The sequence below is a fragment of the Vanessa tameamea genome, chromosome 12 (genome assembly GCF_037043105.1).
Source record: "Vanessa tameamea isolate UH-Manoa-2023 chromosome 12, ilVanTame1 primary haplotype, whole genome shotgun sequence".
Taxonomy (NCBI): Eukaryota; Metazoa; Arthropoda; class Insecta; order Lepidoptera; family Nymphalidae; genus Vanessa; species Vanessa tameamea.
This window is the reverse complement of record NC_087320.1, coordinates 10,260,719-10,277,763: the sequence shown is the minus strand read 5'-3', so window position 1 is coordinate 10,277,763 and position 17,045 is coordinate 10,260,719. Positions and strand designations below refer to the sequence as shown.

The following is a 17,045-nucleotide window of genomic DNA, read 5'->3' as shown; positions in this document are numbered from 1 at the left end:
AATATTCTATTTGCTAACCAAACTTAAATTATTTTACATAATTTTGAATTACTTGGCTTGTCAGCTAAGTAACATCAAAGTAACATCAAAAGGGAACAATTGAATGTTGAAATAGTGCAACATGCACGTGTATCCATACCCTCACGTAACCCGACGAAAAAACGTCCAAACTTAGGTTGCTCCTAGAGACGTTTGCCCAGCAGTGGTACAAGTATTGGCTATTACCTTTTAATGATATAAATATATTTTTCAATGTGACTTTATATGACTTTTCTCTATTATATGATAAGTAAGCGGACAGGCCAACTGACGGTACCATGTGTGTGTCACAGTGGTCACCATCGCCCATAGACGTTCGGTATTGTAAGAAAGAATAACTATCCCATACATCGCAAATACATCACCAATCTTAGGAACTAAGATGTTACGTCATCACGCCTGTAGTTACACTGGTTCACTCGCTTTTCAAACCGGAACAAAGCAATACTTAATTTTGGTACAATATCTGATGAGTGGGTGGCACCTACCCTTCTTTTTTTTGTGCGTGCTTTCCCCACGTGATAGAAGTGGGGGTGGAGGTATGTGGGGCTCGCCGATGTCCAGGGCGCCGAGTGCGCCCCGGTCAACGGAATACCCACTAAAAAACCAGTGGTACCCTCCGTCTTTCGGCGAGCGCCACGGGATCGCTTACGCATGCTACCGTGACGCCCTGACGAGGGTGGCACCTACCCAGACGAGCATATACAAAACCCTACTACTAAGTTACTTAGATAGTATATCTTAATTTAATTAAGCAGTTAAGTCAGTAAGTAATTGTCTGTATTAAGATATCAAACCAATTTGTGATCAAGAAACATTATTGGAGTTACTGTACTCTTATTGCTGTAATTAACTTATTTCTTGCGGATTCTACAGGATTCATTCGAGCAGATTTGATATAATTATCAAATTTACTTTTCGTAGTACATTAAAACATAATAGAACAATAAAATTAATAAGATATTCTATCGATCCATTTTTCAATGGATACTATTCAATCTTCGCCACAGAGAGCAGATAGCATTTGCAGGGCTTCGTCTTGCTCTTTCTCTTCGATTTCTCCTTCAAGCCAGAAAGTTTCCATCATGCCTTTGCCCTGAAACATTTAATTAAAAAAAAAATTGCAAACTAATATTATTATATTGTGTATTGAATTTTTACATAAACGTCGTCAAAAATGTACCTACTTAACTGATTTTCTAAATGTAATAATTACTAGAATTACATAAAGATCTGTCATTACTTGTGATTGAAAGTGCCGATTATGACGGTGTGACGAAGAATTACAATAAAATTGTTATTGTCGTTTATTTTTAATACGTAATGTTATTTTGGATCATTTTTGCAACTTAAAACAATCTACAGACAGAGTTATAATTGTATTTATAATATTTGTATAATACTTGATGTTTTGCGATAAATTTAATTTTACATAAGTAAACCATACTTTTTTAAATCCACACTTGGTGTGGTATGAAGGCATAACCTAGTAAGTTACAACAACTGTTTATTTTTGTAGAGTTTCACTAACTATGACCAACTAAGAAACTTCACGAATACATTCGTACATATATCTAACGCAAAAATAAGTAGTTAACAGTCTTACTTTGACTTTGATGAGGCCTCTGCGACGAAGCCTAAATTTTCCTGCTGGAAGTTCAGATGCAGTTCGAGAAGAGATCTGAATGCGTCCAGGCTGATAACAGAATAATAAACTAATATTGTTATGTTAAATTAAATTGGCTTGTTATGATATTGGATTTGAACATCTGGATTTCAACCGTAGATTCAGTAAGCCAGTGTGTGATAGGCACAAGGGATATAACATCTTAGTTACCAAGGTTGGTGGCGCGTTGGCGATGTAAGGAGTGGTTACTATTTCTTACAGCACCAATGTTAGGGTCTGGCGTTGGTGGAGGACCAATAGATCAAGTGCCTATCAAATTCGTAAAAAAAATAAGATCGTGGCTTTAAATTCAGCTGAAGAGGCGGGAAAGGAAAACATCGCAATGACACTGGCATTGTTGTGTCGGATAAAATTTTGCCACGTGTGTCCGCAAAGGGACGGCGAGGTGGAATAATTAGTTTTTATCAGGACTGCTGTCTTTTCCTAGTAATAAAATATTTTCTTGCCTGTTACTGTGATAAAGAGGCAAGCTGTTTTTAATTACCTCACTCGTCGTTTGCATCCTGCTGGCAGTGTTGACCGTGTCTCCAACCAGACAGTACCGTGGTTGCCGGAAACCGAGCACAGCGGCGTAACACAAACCCGAATGAAGACCTGTAGACAGTTTTAATACCATTTCAAATCTTGAAATAAATAGTATCCCAAAATATTACCTATATTTTTAATTAAATGACGTTTCTACGACAGAAAAGGGCGGACTCGAACTCGAATTTGCGCCTTCTCCTTCAAACTAATTTACTACTAAGCAGGACCGGTCGCAGCCAAATAAATGGCGCTTTTTCATATTTATTAAATTTAATTTTATTGCACAAAAAGGTTATGAGAAATTATTAAGTGTAATAGTATGAATAAAATTATAAAACAAATTATCCTCATAGTATTGGCAAACCAGTTGATTATAATTTATATTGCAGACATATGGAGTTATCTCTGAATAACATGCTTGCCCTCGACCAAGTTTTTTACGACGATGACGATTTAGTTTTATTATAATTTTAATGTACTTTTTAAAATATTTTATTAATAAAATTAGTTAACCGCCTTCTTTATTAATGAGTTGTTTACTTTAGGAAGAATTTGAACATTTAACGAAATACTGAAAGATTATTATGGATCATGATAATCAGTAACATTATCGCCTGAAACATAATCATCAATTCATTTCACAAGTTAGATTTATTTTAGTTAACATAGTCTGTTGCTAAATGTTAGGAATATTGCAAAGTTTGTAAAAGTAGTAAAATTGTTTAAGCATAAATGTTTTTACATTTAGACATGAACAATTTCAGTTTCATTGTTTTTGATTAGTTGACTGTCATAATATTTATGTAGTTAACAATATTTTTTAAAGACGTATAAACTTATTAGTCATAGCATAGCAATACGCTTAACGTTAATTCATCATCTAAATCCGTCCGTAATCCGCAAATGACAGATACACACAACATAATAATTGGTCACATGGTACATTCATAAGCCTATAGCCTATAGGTACTATCAGTTTATAATGAACAAAGTAACCTATAGTGAGCATGGGCAGCGCCTGCGACACCGCCAGCGCGGCGCTCGCCGTCGCCTGCGCATGTGCACGGTTTTTCTTAGGCGCGCCCGACACCACCATGTATACCGTCCCCACTGTTTCAACCTGAAATATATGATATATTACTTTATGAGTATCCATTTATTGACAATTCTTGGAAAATGTCACAACTATTTTCCATTATCAGATTTATATTAACGTCTCAAATTTAATTGTTGGAAGTTTTGATTATTATTTTTACAAATAGTTTTGTTAACCATTTGTAGATTTGATATGTTTTTTGAAATAATAAACAACAATACCAGTTACCTTGTAAACCCGATGAGTATCCAGCAACCTGTCGATCCTGGAGTACACATCATTCATATAGGCGACTGTCTGCATCACATCAGCTCTCGTTATAGCCTCATTGAGTTGTAAACCGCAGAACATTATGGTCACTGAATCGAATTTCTGATAAACAAATATAATATTACGTTTTTTTACTTTTTATTTATTTCTAGCCTAATGATCAGTTTTTGTTGTATAATAGGAATTAAAAATATACGATTATTTTTGTAAAAATTTACCATAGGAGGCATCGAAGATATACCCGAACGCAATTGATCTGCAATACTCTTAGGTATCATTGAGTACAATAACTGATCCCCTCTCTTCTTCCACTGCTCTACCAGCCGGCAAGATTTCTCTAATGAAAGACTTCTTGTTTCGGCTTTTTCAAAGAGCAGTTCCAATCGTGAAAGATGTTGCCAGCCTTGTAGGAGCATTTCTTTAGATAACCCGTGTCCGTTCATGTCTGCTAGATAAAGACCCGCTTGTTTTAACTCTTCGAGGTCGTTGAAACTGTAATGATCAAATCAGGTACAAATAGTCCGCTATAATTTTTTTTTAATTAGTCTTATTAATACATTACAACTATAATTATTATACTAGGGCCACCTGATGGTAAGTGGTCACCACCGCACACGACTATGATGCTGTAAGAATTATTAACCATTCCTTACATCGCCAAAGCCACCAACCTTGGGAACTAGGGATGTTATGTCCCTTGTGCCTGTAATTACACTGGCTCGCTTACCCTACAAACCGGAACTCAACAATATTGAGTACTGTTGTTTGGGGGTAGTATATCTGATGAGTGGGTAGTACCTACCCCGACGGGCAATTCTTTGCTGAATTTGGGAAGTTATATCGTTCAATATTCCAAGGTCTTTATTTTTGTTTTTGTCTTTTAAATACTAACTGGCACGTAGCATTTTTATCTCATTTACGTGTAGTAAAATTGTTGAAAATCGGTAGCGTATTCTACATAATCTGTGTCGTATTTAGATACTAGATGAACTTGCACTTGGCTGTTGGGGACGACTTATCGGCTTAGGTATAAGGCATTTTTGGCACAAGCATGTCTTTTCTTGTCTGTAGTTCGAATGGGGCCATTCATTAATTACGTAAGACGATTTAGAGGGGAAGGGGGGTCGACCATGTCTTATGTTTTCTTACAAGGGGGTGAGAAGGAGTCTCGATAGTTTTTACGTAAGATCAAAAAAATGCACAAAGTTAATTAATTTCAAAAAATTGATTCTTTGAAACATAAACATTAAAATAAACCAAACGTGTATTAATTTTTTCCTTTAGATTCTTACGTAATAAATATTTAAAAGGGGGAAGGGGGTCGGCCTGTTTTTATTTTTTCTCATAATAGGGTCTTACGTAATAAATAAATGGCCCCAATGATCCTATTCGTGATTTATAATATTATAAAATTGTTTCAATCTATTTAATATTATACTCACATAGGACTGCATAAAAATATAAGAGCGTCAATTTCTTCAAGGAAATAAATAGGTCCCTTAAGCAAAACGGCTCTCGCGCCTTGCGACCCGCGTCGGGAATCACTGACGCAGCGCGCGCGCCATCGCGTTAACTCCAGTTCGAACATCATAGTCTGCATACATACTACCTGGAAATTCGAGTTGAAAAATTAACTATGATTCAATAATTAAATCAAGAAGTAAAGAAAATCTTATAAAACCACACCTAAAAAAATAACAATAGGTATAATTTTCGCAGGGAAATATTTTTGGAAATCTTTACGTAATATAATATGTATTAAAGTAGGTGGAAAATTCATCAAATAGGTCTTGTAGTAGCAGTATTTTATTATAGTTCGTGCTAACCGAGTTGCTACAAACGTATTTAGGAATAACGGCCTCCATATTTGCAGCCCATATAATTTATCAACATAGACTTGACTAGTCAGCTGGAATTACGCTATTGTATTTCATCAGTAACAAATACTTTGATAATATAATTACAAAATATTAGTTGTATCAGATAAGAGTCTTCTTAAATACTCAAGATTTGAATGCACCTGTGAAAATAATACGATTTGATTTTTTTAAATCATCAAATATTTATTTTTTGATAGTAAATTTTATAACTAAATTAAGTAAGTTTTTCATAATATTATTGTTTTGTTTACCTTGTCCCATGTGAACGACACTTTAGGCTTCCTCAATCGAAGAATCTCATTAACGGAAACTTTTTCAATGCGATTGTAAGGTCCACCCCACGCTTCCCTTAACTGAAATATATTTCATTTTTAACAAATGGCTCTTTATTTCATATTATATCTATCAACCAGCTGTTCCTGCGACTTCGAGCACGTTTGAATTTAACAAAAAAGTTGTTGTTCAGTTCGTAGTTTTTACTATAACTTATTAATTATGTACTTAGGCAGTTTTTGTGATATTAAGTCGTTGGTGGGAGGCACCCGACGTGATTGGTGGCATGCGCGGTACTGGACATTTATTTTACAATCGGTTATTTTAATATTACAAACAGACACTCCAATTTTATTATATCTATAGAATAGACAAAAAGCTTTACGTTAGCGATCTTGGGAAAAATCTATTAACATCGTCACTTTAAACAATCGAATCGTTGCCGCTCAGCTGTTTTGTTATTCTACTAACACGACGATCCAGTTGCGGTTTCAGTCGAAGTTTGATCAGAATAACGACCTGGGCAATTAACTACATCACATGTCTATATAACGCGATGTCGATTATAACGAATGAATGTGGCCTGTGTATTGTCTTACGTAATATTCACATAAACAAATTACATCCTATATACAATGTCAAGATTATTATTTTGTAAACTTTTAATTTCATGGGAAATTTCTAAGCCAGATGAGACAATACAGAATGAAGATAAAATAACGTTGTAGACCTGTTCATAGTTAGAAGTAGTATTCATGTCACTAAGATCCACTATTGCACTTGTTAAAAGTATCACTGCTTAGATATTACTTCTCACTGTACAAGAAACTATTTATATTTTTATAAACTTAATAGTTCGAGGACAATAACAACACCGGAAGTAAAAACGGATTAAGATATCTGCGAAAAATGTTAATCCTTATATCTCTACGTTTAAACTGTACAGTATTAAATCTGTGGCTTTGAAAGTTGTAAAGGACAAACATATAATCTAATCTAAGTAATTATTCAAGTCACAAATTAACCAAAGTATATATTGGTTAACGTATATTGACAAAGATTATATTATTTTGTAATAGTTCATACCTGCTCGACAAACGAACATAAATTATACGCAACTTTTATATTAAAGAAAATTGAGTTCTAACGATGTTATAGTAGGATTGTAAACACATTTATTAATTTGATTGGTCTATTATTTTTACAGTTTCATATCTATTAGGAAAATAATAAAAGGTACTGTATATTAAATTATTGGGTATGACCTTTTCACCAGCTTTTATTATCTTCATCTTTCTATCGAGCATAACGCCGAAAGGAAACAATTGAAGCAGGAGCGAAGCTGGCACAGTCGGCAGAAGACAAGGAAGAGATTTGCGAGCCATCAGAGATTGAACCTGAAATGTTTTTTTTTAAATATTTACACTGGTAACACTTGATATAGTCTATAATAAAATTCCGCAGATATTTTTAACTTTGTCGATTCATAAATTCAAATCATTTGTAAAAAAATACATTAATAAAAAAGCATATTATGCCATAGATTATATTATAGACGATAAAAAAGCGTGGAGCTAATATTTGTTGACTTCCAGACAGGATATATTATTTATATATGTACAACAGTATTTATCTAAGATAACTTTGTGTTTTAAATGTTGAAAGTCTCTTGCCGGCTCTTCTCGGTAGAATCTACTTTCCAAATCGGTGGTAGCATCACTTAATATAGTTTTGAGCAATGACGATTTAAAAGTGCTTATAAAAACCTACTTGAATAAAGTACATAAGTATATGTTGATTTTGATTGATATAATATAAGAACTCGTAGCGGTATGGTTGTCAAACATTATGACCGTTAAGGATGTCTTATAGCAATCAAATAATTTTGATTGCTGTACTACTCAAGGTAAGCAATTATAATTCAAGTACAATGGCTCATACACTTTTAATTCTTTGCCGTAATTGAATAACAAAATTTTATGAAGTCAATACGTGAATATTTCTGCAATATTAATGATACGATAATTATGTATGCATTTCAAAATGTGTTTATTTATAGCTCAAACGCGAGATAAAAAAAAGTGTAATGTCGATAAACATGATGTGGAAATACATAGTTCGACATATTTTGTTTAAAAGTAGTTAAATTCTTCATATTTGTCGTTAAGAAATTAAAGCGAGAAAAAAATCGAAGCTTAATACGGAATTAATATATTTATTATATATAGTAGATTGAGACATAATATGTCACCGAAATAGACTATCAGATTTGTACTGCGTCGATCAAAGGTTTTGTAACCGTTCATGATTTTATATTACATATAAAGTTATGTTATGTTGTTAAATTGAAATATATAGTCATGAAACAAATACGAAAATTTATCGTATAATTATTTTTATTTTTGTTAGTTTTTATTATAAAATAGGATGCAATACGCAAAGCAAAATCAATTTAGTTAAGTATTTACGTCGGAATAAATGGCATATAAAAGCAAGTGAACCAAGAAAGCTGACTTTTATATGATGCAGTGAAGGTGCAAAAAACCTATTTTGAAAATGCCTACTAGGATTTCATATGAGATTTCTCCGCCATCTTGAAAAAGAGGATTTTTTTTTGTGATTACTATTATTTATATTATTTATTTTTATTATTTTTGCTTTGTTGCTATTATTAAGCTGTACATTTTTTTTTATTTAGTCTTATTCATAGACGTATTGTCTGTGGTACACAATAATTACAGTTTGTTTTATTTCCAAGCAGCATTATAATCAAAATTATATGAATTTTTATTAAATATTTAGGAGTTTAAAAGTGGCTTGAAATTTATTTTAACAACCCAACATTAATTCCTATTAGAATAAAGTCCGCGGGAATACGTGTAACTTTATTTCAATTACTTGTTATGACAATAAACTTGCAGAAAGTTTTTTATGATAACGATAATGCTTTTATCATGGGAACAGTTATGACTTTGCATAAACATATCATTCAGGGACTATTTTAAAATTAATAGGATTGTATTATGTCGTAATAATTCTATACCTAAGTATTTTGTCTTTTACTATCTAAGGATATATATATATATCCTCCTTTTTAGAGACTGGTCGTCACGTGTTAGCCATAAAAAAAATAACCTATGTCCTTTCTTGAGGTTCCAATTTGCTTCATATCAAATCTCATCAATTTGGATTCAACGGTTTCGAAATGAAAGAGTAAAAGTTATATTTACTTTCGCATTTATAATATTAGTATAGATAGACATGTATGTTCTAGAATAAGAAATGAAAATATTCATTAGTGTTGGTTATAGTATTTGCCTGTATTTGTACTCCTTTGGTTCACTCGATAAAGCTTTTCATACTATTTTAAGTATTACGTTCTAACTGCTAAGCTTGTTCACCCTTTTCGTATAAATAATTTTAATTACTTTTAAAACGTAAAATTATTGAGTAATATATATTTTATTTATAGTTTTGATATCGAATCAACACAAACAAGCTTATTCTTTAAAGATAAGTAATATGTATATAAGTAACATATAAGTATACATAATTATACTTATTTTTAATCAAATTCTGTAATCGGTTTTTATTTATTGACTAACAAATTAAATGAATTGTATTTATTACGAAACTAACCTGTAATATATTTTTTAATCAACTAAATTATTATTCTTGAAATGAATAATGTACAACATGATTATATAAATACTTATTGCTTAGAATTATTACTTACATAGTCACCGTTATCGAATTCGAGTCTCAGAACAGCTACATAATAGTTACCCTCCAAGCTCTCTTTTATGATGGATACCTTCAATTTTAGCGAGAAGATATCTTCTGCTATTTCGTATAGCTGACCTGTAAATTTGAAATAATTCTTATCATTAATAAAAAAATAGAAAATATACCTAAATTTAGTCTTTTAATGTAGTTTTGTTTGCTTGTTGTCTGATATTGTATTCGAACTTTATTAATTTCAAAATTTATAGCCAATTTTTTCGGAAATTTATTTTTATATTAATATTATATTATTATTAATATGATTTTAAAACTATTTCATAATATATGGATTTCATTTTATTGGATTACTAACCCGTAGAAATAGAAGTAGATTAAGTATAACAGGAACTAATAATATAAATTTTGTGTTAAATAGATTGTGTTAAAGAATATATTTATTGTTTTATATATATTTAATTATCTATAGTATAATAAAACATATAGAAAATATAAATGATATGTTGAAATTAATAGTCATACCCATGAGATAGTGGGTGTAACCAGCTCTACCGCTACTGTACACCAGCTCTGCGCCATGCCTATGCGCTCTAGTGAGCTGCATGCTCGGCGAGCGCATGCGCGGAAATGTAAAACGCATACGCTGGTGAATGTTGTCCACGGACTGCAGGAACGTACAAAAATATCTACCCGTAGCGCGAATCATGGTATCATAACTAAACGTGAGAAAACAGAAGATTAAGAAATCAATATAAATTGTATATTATATAGCATGTATGATTAACATAATTAGCCTTTCAATTAACAGTCTAGCCTTTTTACTAAGCGAGGCCTGACGCATGGAAATAAGTTAACTTTAATTTAACTATATAATTATGTTCTATTCTATCATAACCAATATAGTTATATTTATTTCCGAGAAATTGTAAGTCTTCTAGTCTAAAAGGACTCGAAGCAAATCACTTTATTCTATTAAAAGATGTGTTGGTTGAATATCATTCAGACCGTTTAACGAGCGGGTTGGTTTAACGGGTGGTTTAAACAGCAAGGCCCTTAATTGAAAGGCTAATTAGAGTAGTTGGCTCCAAGATATGTGGTATAACTTACCCATAGTTAGAAAAGAATTTCACGAAACATCTACCAAAGAAATGCATTACTTTTTCAGGTGTACCAAATTTTTCTTTCAAAGTATTCAAGCGGTCTGCATTTACCAAACTTAAACTATTTAACCTTGGTCGGGCTGGGACACCAGAACTACGTCGTCGGTTGATATCTAATGCTACCGTGCAGCTATTCTTTCTCAAAGTGCATTTTAACGAACTTCTTCTTCCAGCATTTGCTACAGAAGAAGGACATTCAGTTTTCTCAGATTCTTCAATATCATCTGTTTCTGGTATAGTTTCTTCAGCTTTCTCTCCATCTTCTTCTAAGTAAGCATTACGGTCTAAGTGGACCCCTAAGCTTCGTCTGTCTCTGACTGCCATTTGATACGGTACTATAGCCAATTCCTCGGATTTATTTATTTTGTCAGTAGATAGAGTAGTGTGTAATGGAGATCTTATTTCTTCTGATGAATTGTACGCATCAATTTCTTTCTTTGTAACTGCTGTCAGAGCATTAGTGGCCGTGAAGGGGCATTTGAATGTTTGTGTTCTGGTGTCACCGTGAACTGAAGAACTACGCCATGCTGGTTTAGATTTTACAGAAAGTTTTCTCGGTGCTGGACTTCCTGGTGTTGAGGGTGATGGACTAAGTGGGTCTTTTGTCAAAAGCCTGGCTAGAGCGCAAGCTAGTCGCGGCATGAGAGTATCTGGATATTGCTAGAAACAACAGATGCTGGCTTATAATAGAAATTATTAGTATTACTATTACAATAAATATATTTTAAAGCTTAAATAAATTATCTTTCGTATGTTCAAAACCGTTAAAATACAAATAAGATATTTTTAATCGGACTAAAGACTAATCCAAGAGTCAGTTATTATTCCCATAAATACAAAAAAAAAACATAAAACGGTTACAGTGTTAAAATTTTAAAGGTAATAATTACAAGGAGAATTATCTTACCTTTGTTTCTGATATTATTTGATTTAGATATAAGCAATTTACTTTTCCCTTGTATTGAAAGGTTTTCGTAATAAGTTATGATTTTATTAGAGCCTTGATACATGGTGTTAATAGTATATTCAAATTCATAACTACTCACTTGTCTCGTGATAAAGACGGTATTCCTTGCACCAGCTTCCCGAAGAATCGTCTCCCAAATCTCTTCTCCACATTCTTCCTAAAATAGAGTCATAATTATACCAATAGATATTTGAAATAAAAAACGCATGATATTAAATTTATATGATTGAAGTTCAACCTTTTCATGTTAGATGCGTTTCACTCAAATATTACACATTTTACGTTGCATTTGAATTCATATTACAATATATTTCTTGAAAACACATGATATTGTTAAGTTTTTTTTAAATAAAAATGATATCGTTGTCGTTATGAAATTTATTCTAAGTAATTAATAATAAATTGGAAATTATATCATAACTTTCCTACGTTAGTCATTTGAAATTAATTATCATAACTAAAAAATTTGTTCGTTGGAAAATAACTACTGAGATTCTTGCGGGTTCTTTATGGTATAATCTATATTCCGAACCGATGGTAACTTTAAATTCAAATTAATCTTGAAAAATTAAGTTTTAAAAGTGCTCGTACGAGCCTACTTGAATTAAGTTTTTTTTTCAGTTTGATTGAATAATACAGTGGTATATCAGTGTGTTAATTTACTTTTGTGAGTAGAATATCGCTGGAATTGACATATTCTTATGGAGATATATGGGGTGTTTCTAGTTGATTTTAGAATAAACTCGGAAATCTGATTTTGTATACGTCGTCCCTTACCCTTTACCCTTGTCAATGAAAATGTGAAATCCAATATCTACAAGTAATCTATTTCGATCATTTGTATATGATTCTGTTCTTTTTATTTTAGCTGTTTTCATTGCGTAATTATTTTACGTGTTACGTTATAATTTGTGTGTATATTATATCTGTTTTAAAGTAATTTTCTGTAATAATTTCATTTTTAAACAATTTTTTTTTATTTTAGTTATATTTGAACTAATAAAAAGTATCATCTTAAACTCATTGAATGATATGAAAGTTCAGACTAATATTAATTATTGTTTTGAAAAATGTTTGATTACAATGAGACCAAGAGTAAGGCAGTAGAGTAAGTGTAATTCGAGGTCGAATTCGAGTGAAACAGATGTATGCACTTTATTATTTTTCGAAGAAATTGTTCTAAACAGTTTATAAAAAAATAATTTTGTAATGTAACATAATGTTTTTAGTAAAAAATATGAACGTTCGAAAACTATTTTATCAGGAGGTTAAAAAAATATCAAATCGTAATCGTAATTGAGTATAAAGGTGGACATTGAATAACTCTTGGTACATATTTTAGGTAATATATATTTTTTGTTATTCATAATCATGTAATACTTAAAAAAATCATCCAAATCCATTTAGTAGTTTTTGTGTGAAAGAGTAACAAAGATACATCGATTCTCACGAACTTTCTCCTTTATAATATTAGCAGAATACTATTACATTATTTACCTTGAGAACTTCAATAAGTATATTTACTCTCGTATTTACTTAAGCTTATTTAACAGTAAAGTTTTTATGGTAGGGAATTAGTGTTAATTTAACACAAAAGCGCTACTTTCTTTCGCCTTAAGGTCAGACCCTTTTATGACGTCTCTACATTTTAAGCAACACAATATTCTCTATCTTGTTATTTCTTCTCACGAATAACGTTCGGTTAATGTTAATAAAATATATAATATAATGTTAAGAAAAGAACACTATTCTAGTCAAAATTGTTTTTATTTTAAATAGTAAAAATAATAAAAATACTGTATGTACAAATAGTAATTTTTTTTGTAATATGTTATATGTATAAATAAAATGTTTTAGTAAATATTAATATATTCGTAATATTTTTAGATATTAAACCTTTTGTTTCGACCATGACATTGAGAGTGTGTGTGTGTGTCAAGATCGGTAATTGGCTAAGTATGCAGGTATGTAATGGGGTAAGTAATACATGTTGTTCTCCAGTCAATTGAAGTAGTTTCATTAGGTTTTATTGCCTGGAGAAAATAAAAAAAAGGTGCTGGAAATAGTTGGAAATTCGTCCGGTACAGACACACCTGATGACCTTACCCCAATCCACTATACATAATAATATAATAAAAAAAATATAACCGAGCGATTGTTTTGGTATGCTTTGTTGAGTATAGAGTACCGGTATATGGCAACACTATCTACAATAGGGGTTCGTGCGCAGAATTTATAAAGAAAAATTGTGTGTATAAAAAAAGCGTAAAACGCGATAAGTTTGTCTAATCTGTAAACCATATAACACCATATTTATTTGACGATGGCAAACTTAAAAGAATAGCGTTTGATCGTTTACTGATCTCTGAAATAACTGTTGTGTTTATTATCCCATTAATTTTATTTGTATCCGACAGCCAAACATAATTGAAGTAAACATCGATTAATTTCAGTCAATCGATTATTTCCCCAGCCTATAACAACTGGTACAAAGTATGCGGCTCAACTCAGTAAAATTAATTTATTGTATCAGAGGAGAAATAGTTTTTTGTAATTAAAAGTTTCTACAGAGATTGATGAGAGATTTTAAGGGAATTCGATTTCGAAAATCGATTGGAATTTATACACGAAGAATAATATTTATTAAAATAATACTAATTCATCTAATAATTATTAGATGCGATGAGTCTTCCTGGCAGATTTTGAGCTCAGAATGTAGTTTGGGCCAGTGTACAACAAGGACAGGACTAACGGCTTTCCTTGATTTCTTACGCTGGGAAATGTACACAGTGCCTAACTCTCACCTTCCTTGAATTATAATTTAGTAACACAAATTTACAATGAAATTTAAATAATTAATTAATTACTGAGGGCAAAATGTTATTTTTATGTGTGTGTTTTCATGAACGTCATAAATAGATAAACTTAAAAAGCAAAATCTTTTCAAATATAAAATATGAGTCAAATCGTTAGAGCTTTTTGAATAAACGAAATCAAAAATCTAAATCTTTATTCAATGTCCAAGCATTACTCTTATTTATTGACTTTTGAAAATCTACCACCGGTTGGAAAAAATAAACACCTCGGACAAAATATAAAAATAAACACCTAATGTACACCGGCAAGAGACTTTCAGCGAGATCTTTTTTATCTCAAATATAACATTTTTCTTTAATTTGAGTCGATCTTTTCGTTACAAATATTTATAATTTATAAACATAAGTGTTATATTTAAAGTTTATATGACAATGCGTCTAATTAATACTCATAATTATTATGTTAAAAAAACTCACCACTATAAAGTGTTGAACACTTTCCAACAACCACCCGTACATTGTACGATTATTAATTAAAATTTCAACTAAACGTTATAATAAATTCAAAAAAATTATAATAAAACACCGTAATCACTTTTAAAATTGTATAATATGTCAAAATTAATTTGTATATCCATAGACATATATTTAAAATATAATACGTCAAGGACGACGTGCTCGTAAGGCTTTCGCGCTGCCACTGAACGGATAAGGGTTGTTGTTTAAACTCAGTTAGTTTTTTTTTGTATTCAACTAACGTCGCCTATTGTATTCCATATACACGTGTAATGGGCTTTACAACACCGTGTGCGTGAATTTATAAATTATTTATTGTTTCGTGTCGCAAATTATTTCGCGATGTCTGTGCTATGTTTTTATTCTTAGCCCAAGAATTCCTAACGGGGAGAAAGTCAGCGGTCAGCGATATTTGAATTAAAACTATAATTTATACCACACTGTAGTCAAAAACATAATTTGACAAAGTGCTTTAATTCTAAATATTAAATATGTACAGATCAAAATACTTAGTTACCTTCTGGTATTGTGGAATGTTTTAGAAGCTCTTTATTGGATGGAAAATACTATCGAATGGCAATGACGATTCTCTAGGGGGAAAATAAATTACCCTACATGTCATGATAAGGATAGTAATTAATTAGCTGTTAGTTAGATATGGCGCGACGGTTATAATATGAAGACCGTGGGCTTAAACGCGGCAACCGCTTCTGAGCTTCCGTTTGCTTATGTTTTTAATAATTAATTTCGTGATTACATCATCGTTGAAGAAAACATCCAGAGGAAACCTGAATGTTTTGGATTAAATTCCATTATCTATTGCGGTTTGCCTTATTGGAGAATCGACTGTTTTAAGCTGTTATATAAAAAAAGGTGGGTGGACGGGCAAAAGGTTCATCTGAAGATAAGTGGTCATCACTGGCATACAGAAATTATTACCGTTCCATCCCGAACATCGCAAATTAACCATCAACCTTGGTAACTAAGTGCATGTGGCAGAAATTCATCTCAGAAATGCAGTTTTCCTTTAGATGTTTTCCTTCGCCTTTGAGCATGATATGAATTACAAACACATATTAAGCACGCGGTAAATTCAACGATGTTTATACGGATTGCGGTCTTCCACACTCATTTTTTTTATTAACTAACATAATGATACATTGATATCCGTGTTGTTAATTATATAATTATATTCAAAAATAAGTTAGTAATTAATTGGTGTTGTTACATAAATAGGTAATAACTAACTCAGATATTTTTCACTAGGTTCTGAGCTTATATTATGAAATTAACAAGTTATGTTATTTATAAGTAAAAAAATAATAATGATATTTATTTGTCTCCAAGTGTGGCTCTAAATTAGTACTAAATAATCGATACTTCGATTTGATTTCGTAGTTAGAGTTTTGTGAAACAGTACATTAAAGTACGGTGCATTTTTCAAATTTTTGGTCGACGTATTTGAGCCTAAAATTCAGTTTCGCAGTATTCAATTGGCACTGTAAGTTCTGCAAAAATTGAGTGATACTGCCCAATTGACCACTTTTAATTTATAGACGTTATGTTATTGTAATTTATATGTTAAATGAATTCTATTTTCTATTTATTACCTCACTAAAGCCTTCCTGATGGAATTTGATATAGAGGTAACCTTTAATATATATAAGAGGATCTGGAGGGCAGTGTCATATATGTAACGGGACAGACGATAAATTAAAAATAATAGTTAAAAAAAAGATCTGAATAAAAATAATATAAATATTGTGTCTAATTTTGTCATACGAAACCTCTGCTAACGAAATCTTAGTAATCTTTGTCTGTAGACGCAGGGTAACGGCAAAGTTAAGGCAGAGCGCGTAGATGAGAAATGAAAGAGATGTACGTTGAGTATGTAGCGACTAAAACTATTACTGCATGATATTTTTGACACGATTTCACGAATCATATCATATCAAGTGATCAGAGAATGATGTCATGTACATATCAATCAGCTGCAGCAGTAAGTAGCTGAATTGGTTCAAGACAATTGCTGTGCCCTTCGAAGGACAGTTCTGTCGTTTATTTGGGTTAATGTC

At 31.6% G+C, this 17,045-nt stretch overlaps 1 protein-coding gene across 1 annotated transcript; it reads right to left on the bottom strand.

Annotated features, from left to right (window-relative positions):
- Window positions 1–578: 578 nt before the first annotated feature.
- LOC113393080 (soluble guanylate cyclase 89Da-like) lies at window positions 579–15,140 on the bottom strand. The gene is made up of 14 exons (XM_026629778.2): window positions 14,932–15,140; window positions 11,718–11,795; window positions 10,619–11,331; window positions 10,034–10,227; window positions 9,507–9,631; window positions 7,036–7,167; window positions 5,749–5,850; window positions 5,060–5,226; window positions 3,836–4,109; window positions 3,576–3,719; window positions 3,248–3,371; window positions 2,211–2,320; window positions 1,646–1,735; window positions 579–1,135 (listed from the first exon to the last, which is right to left on the bottom strand). The coding sequence occupies exons 1-14, from the start codon at window positions 14,971–14,973 to the stop codon at window positions 1,034–1,036; spliced, it is 2,397 nt and encodes a 798-aa protein (XP_026485563.2). The 5' UTR covers window positions 14,974–15,140; the 3' UTR covers window positions 579–1,033.
- Window positions 15,141–17,045: the final 1,905 nt, after the last annotated feature.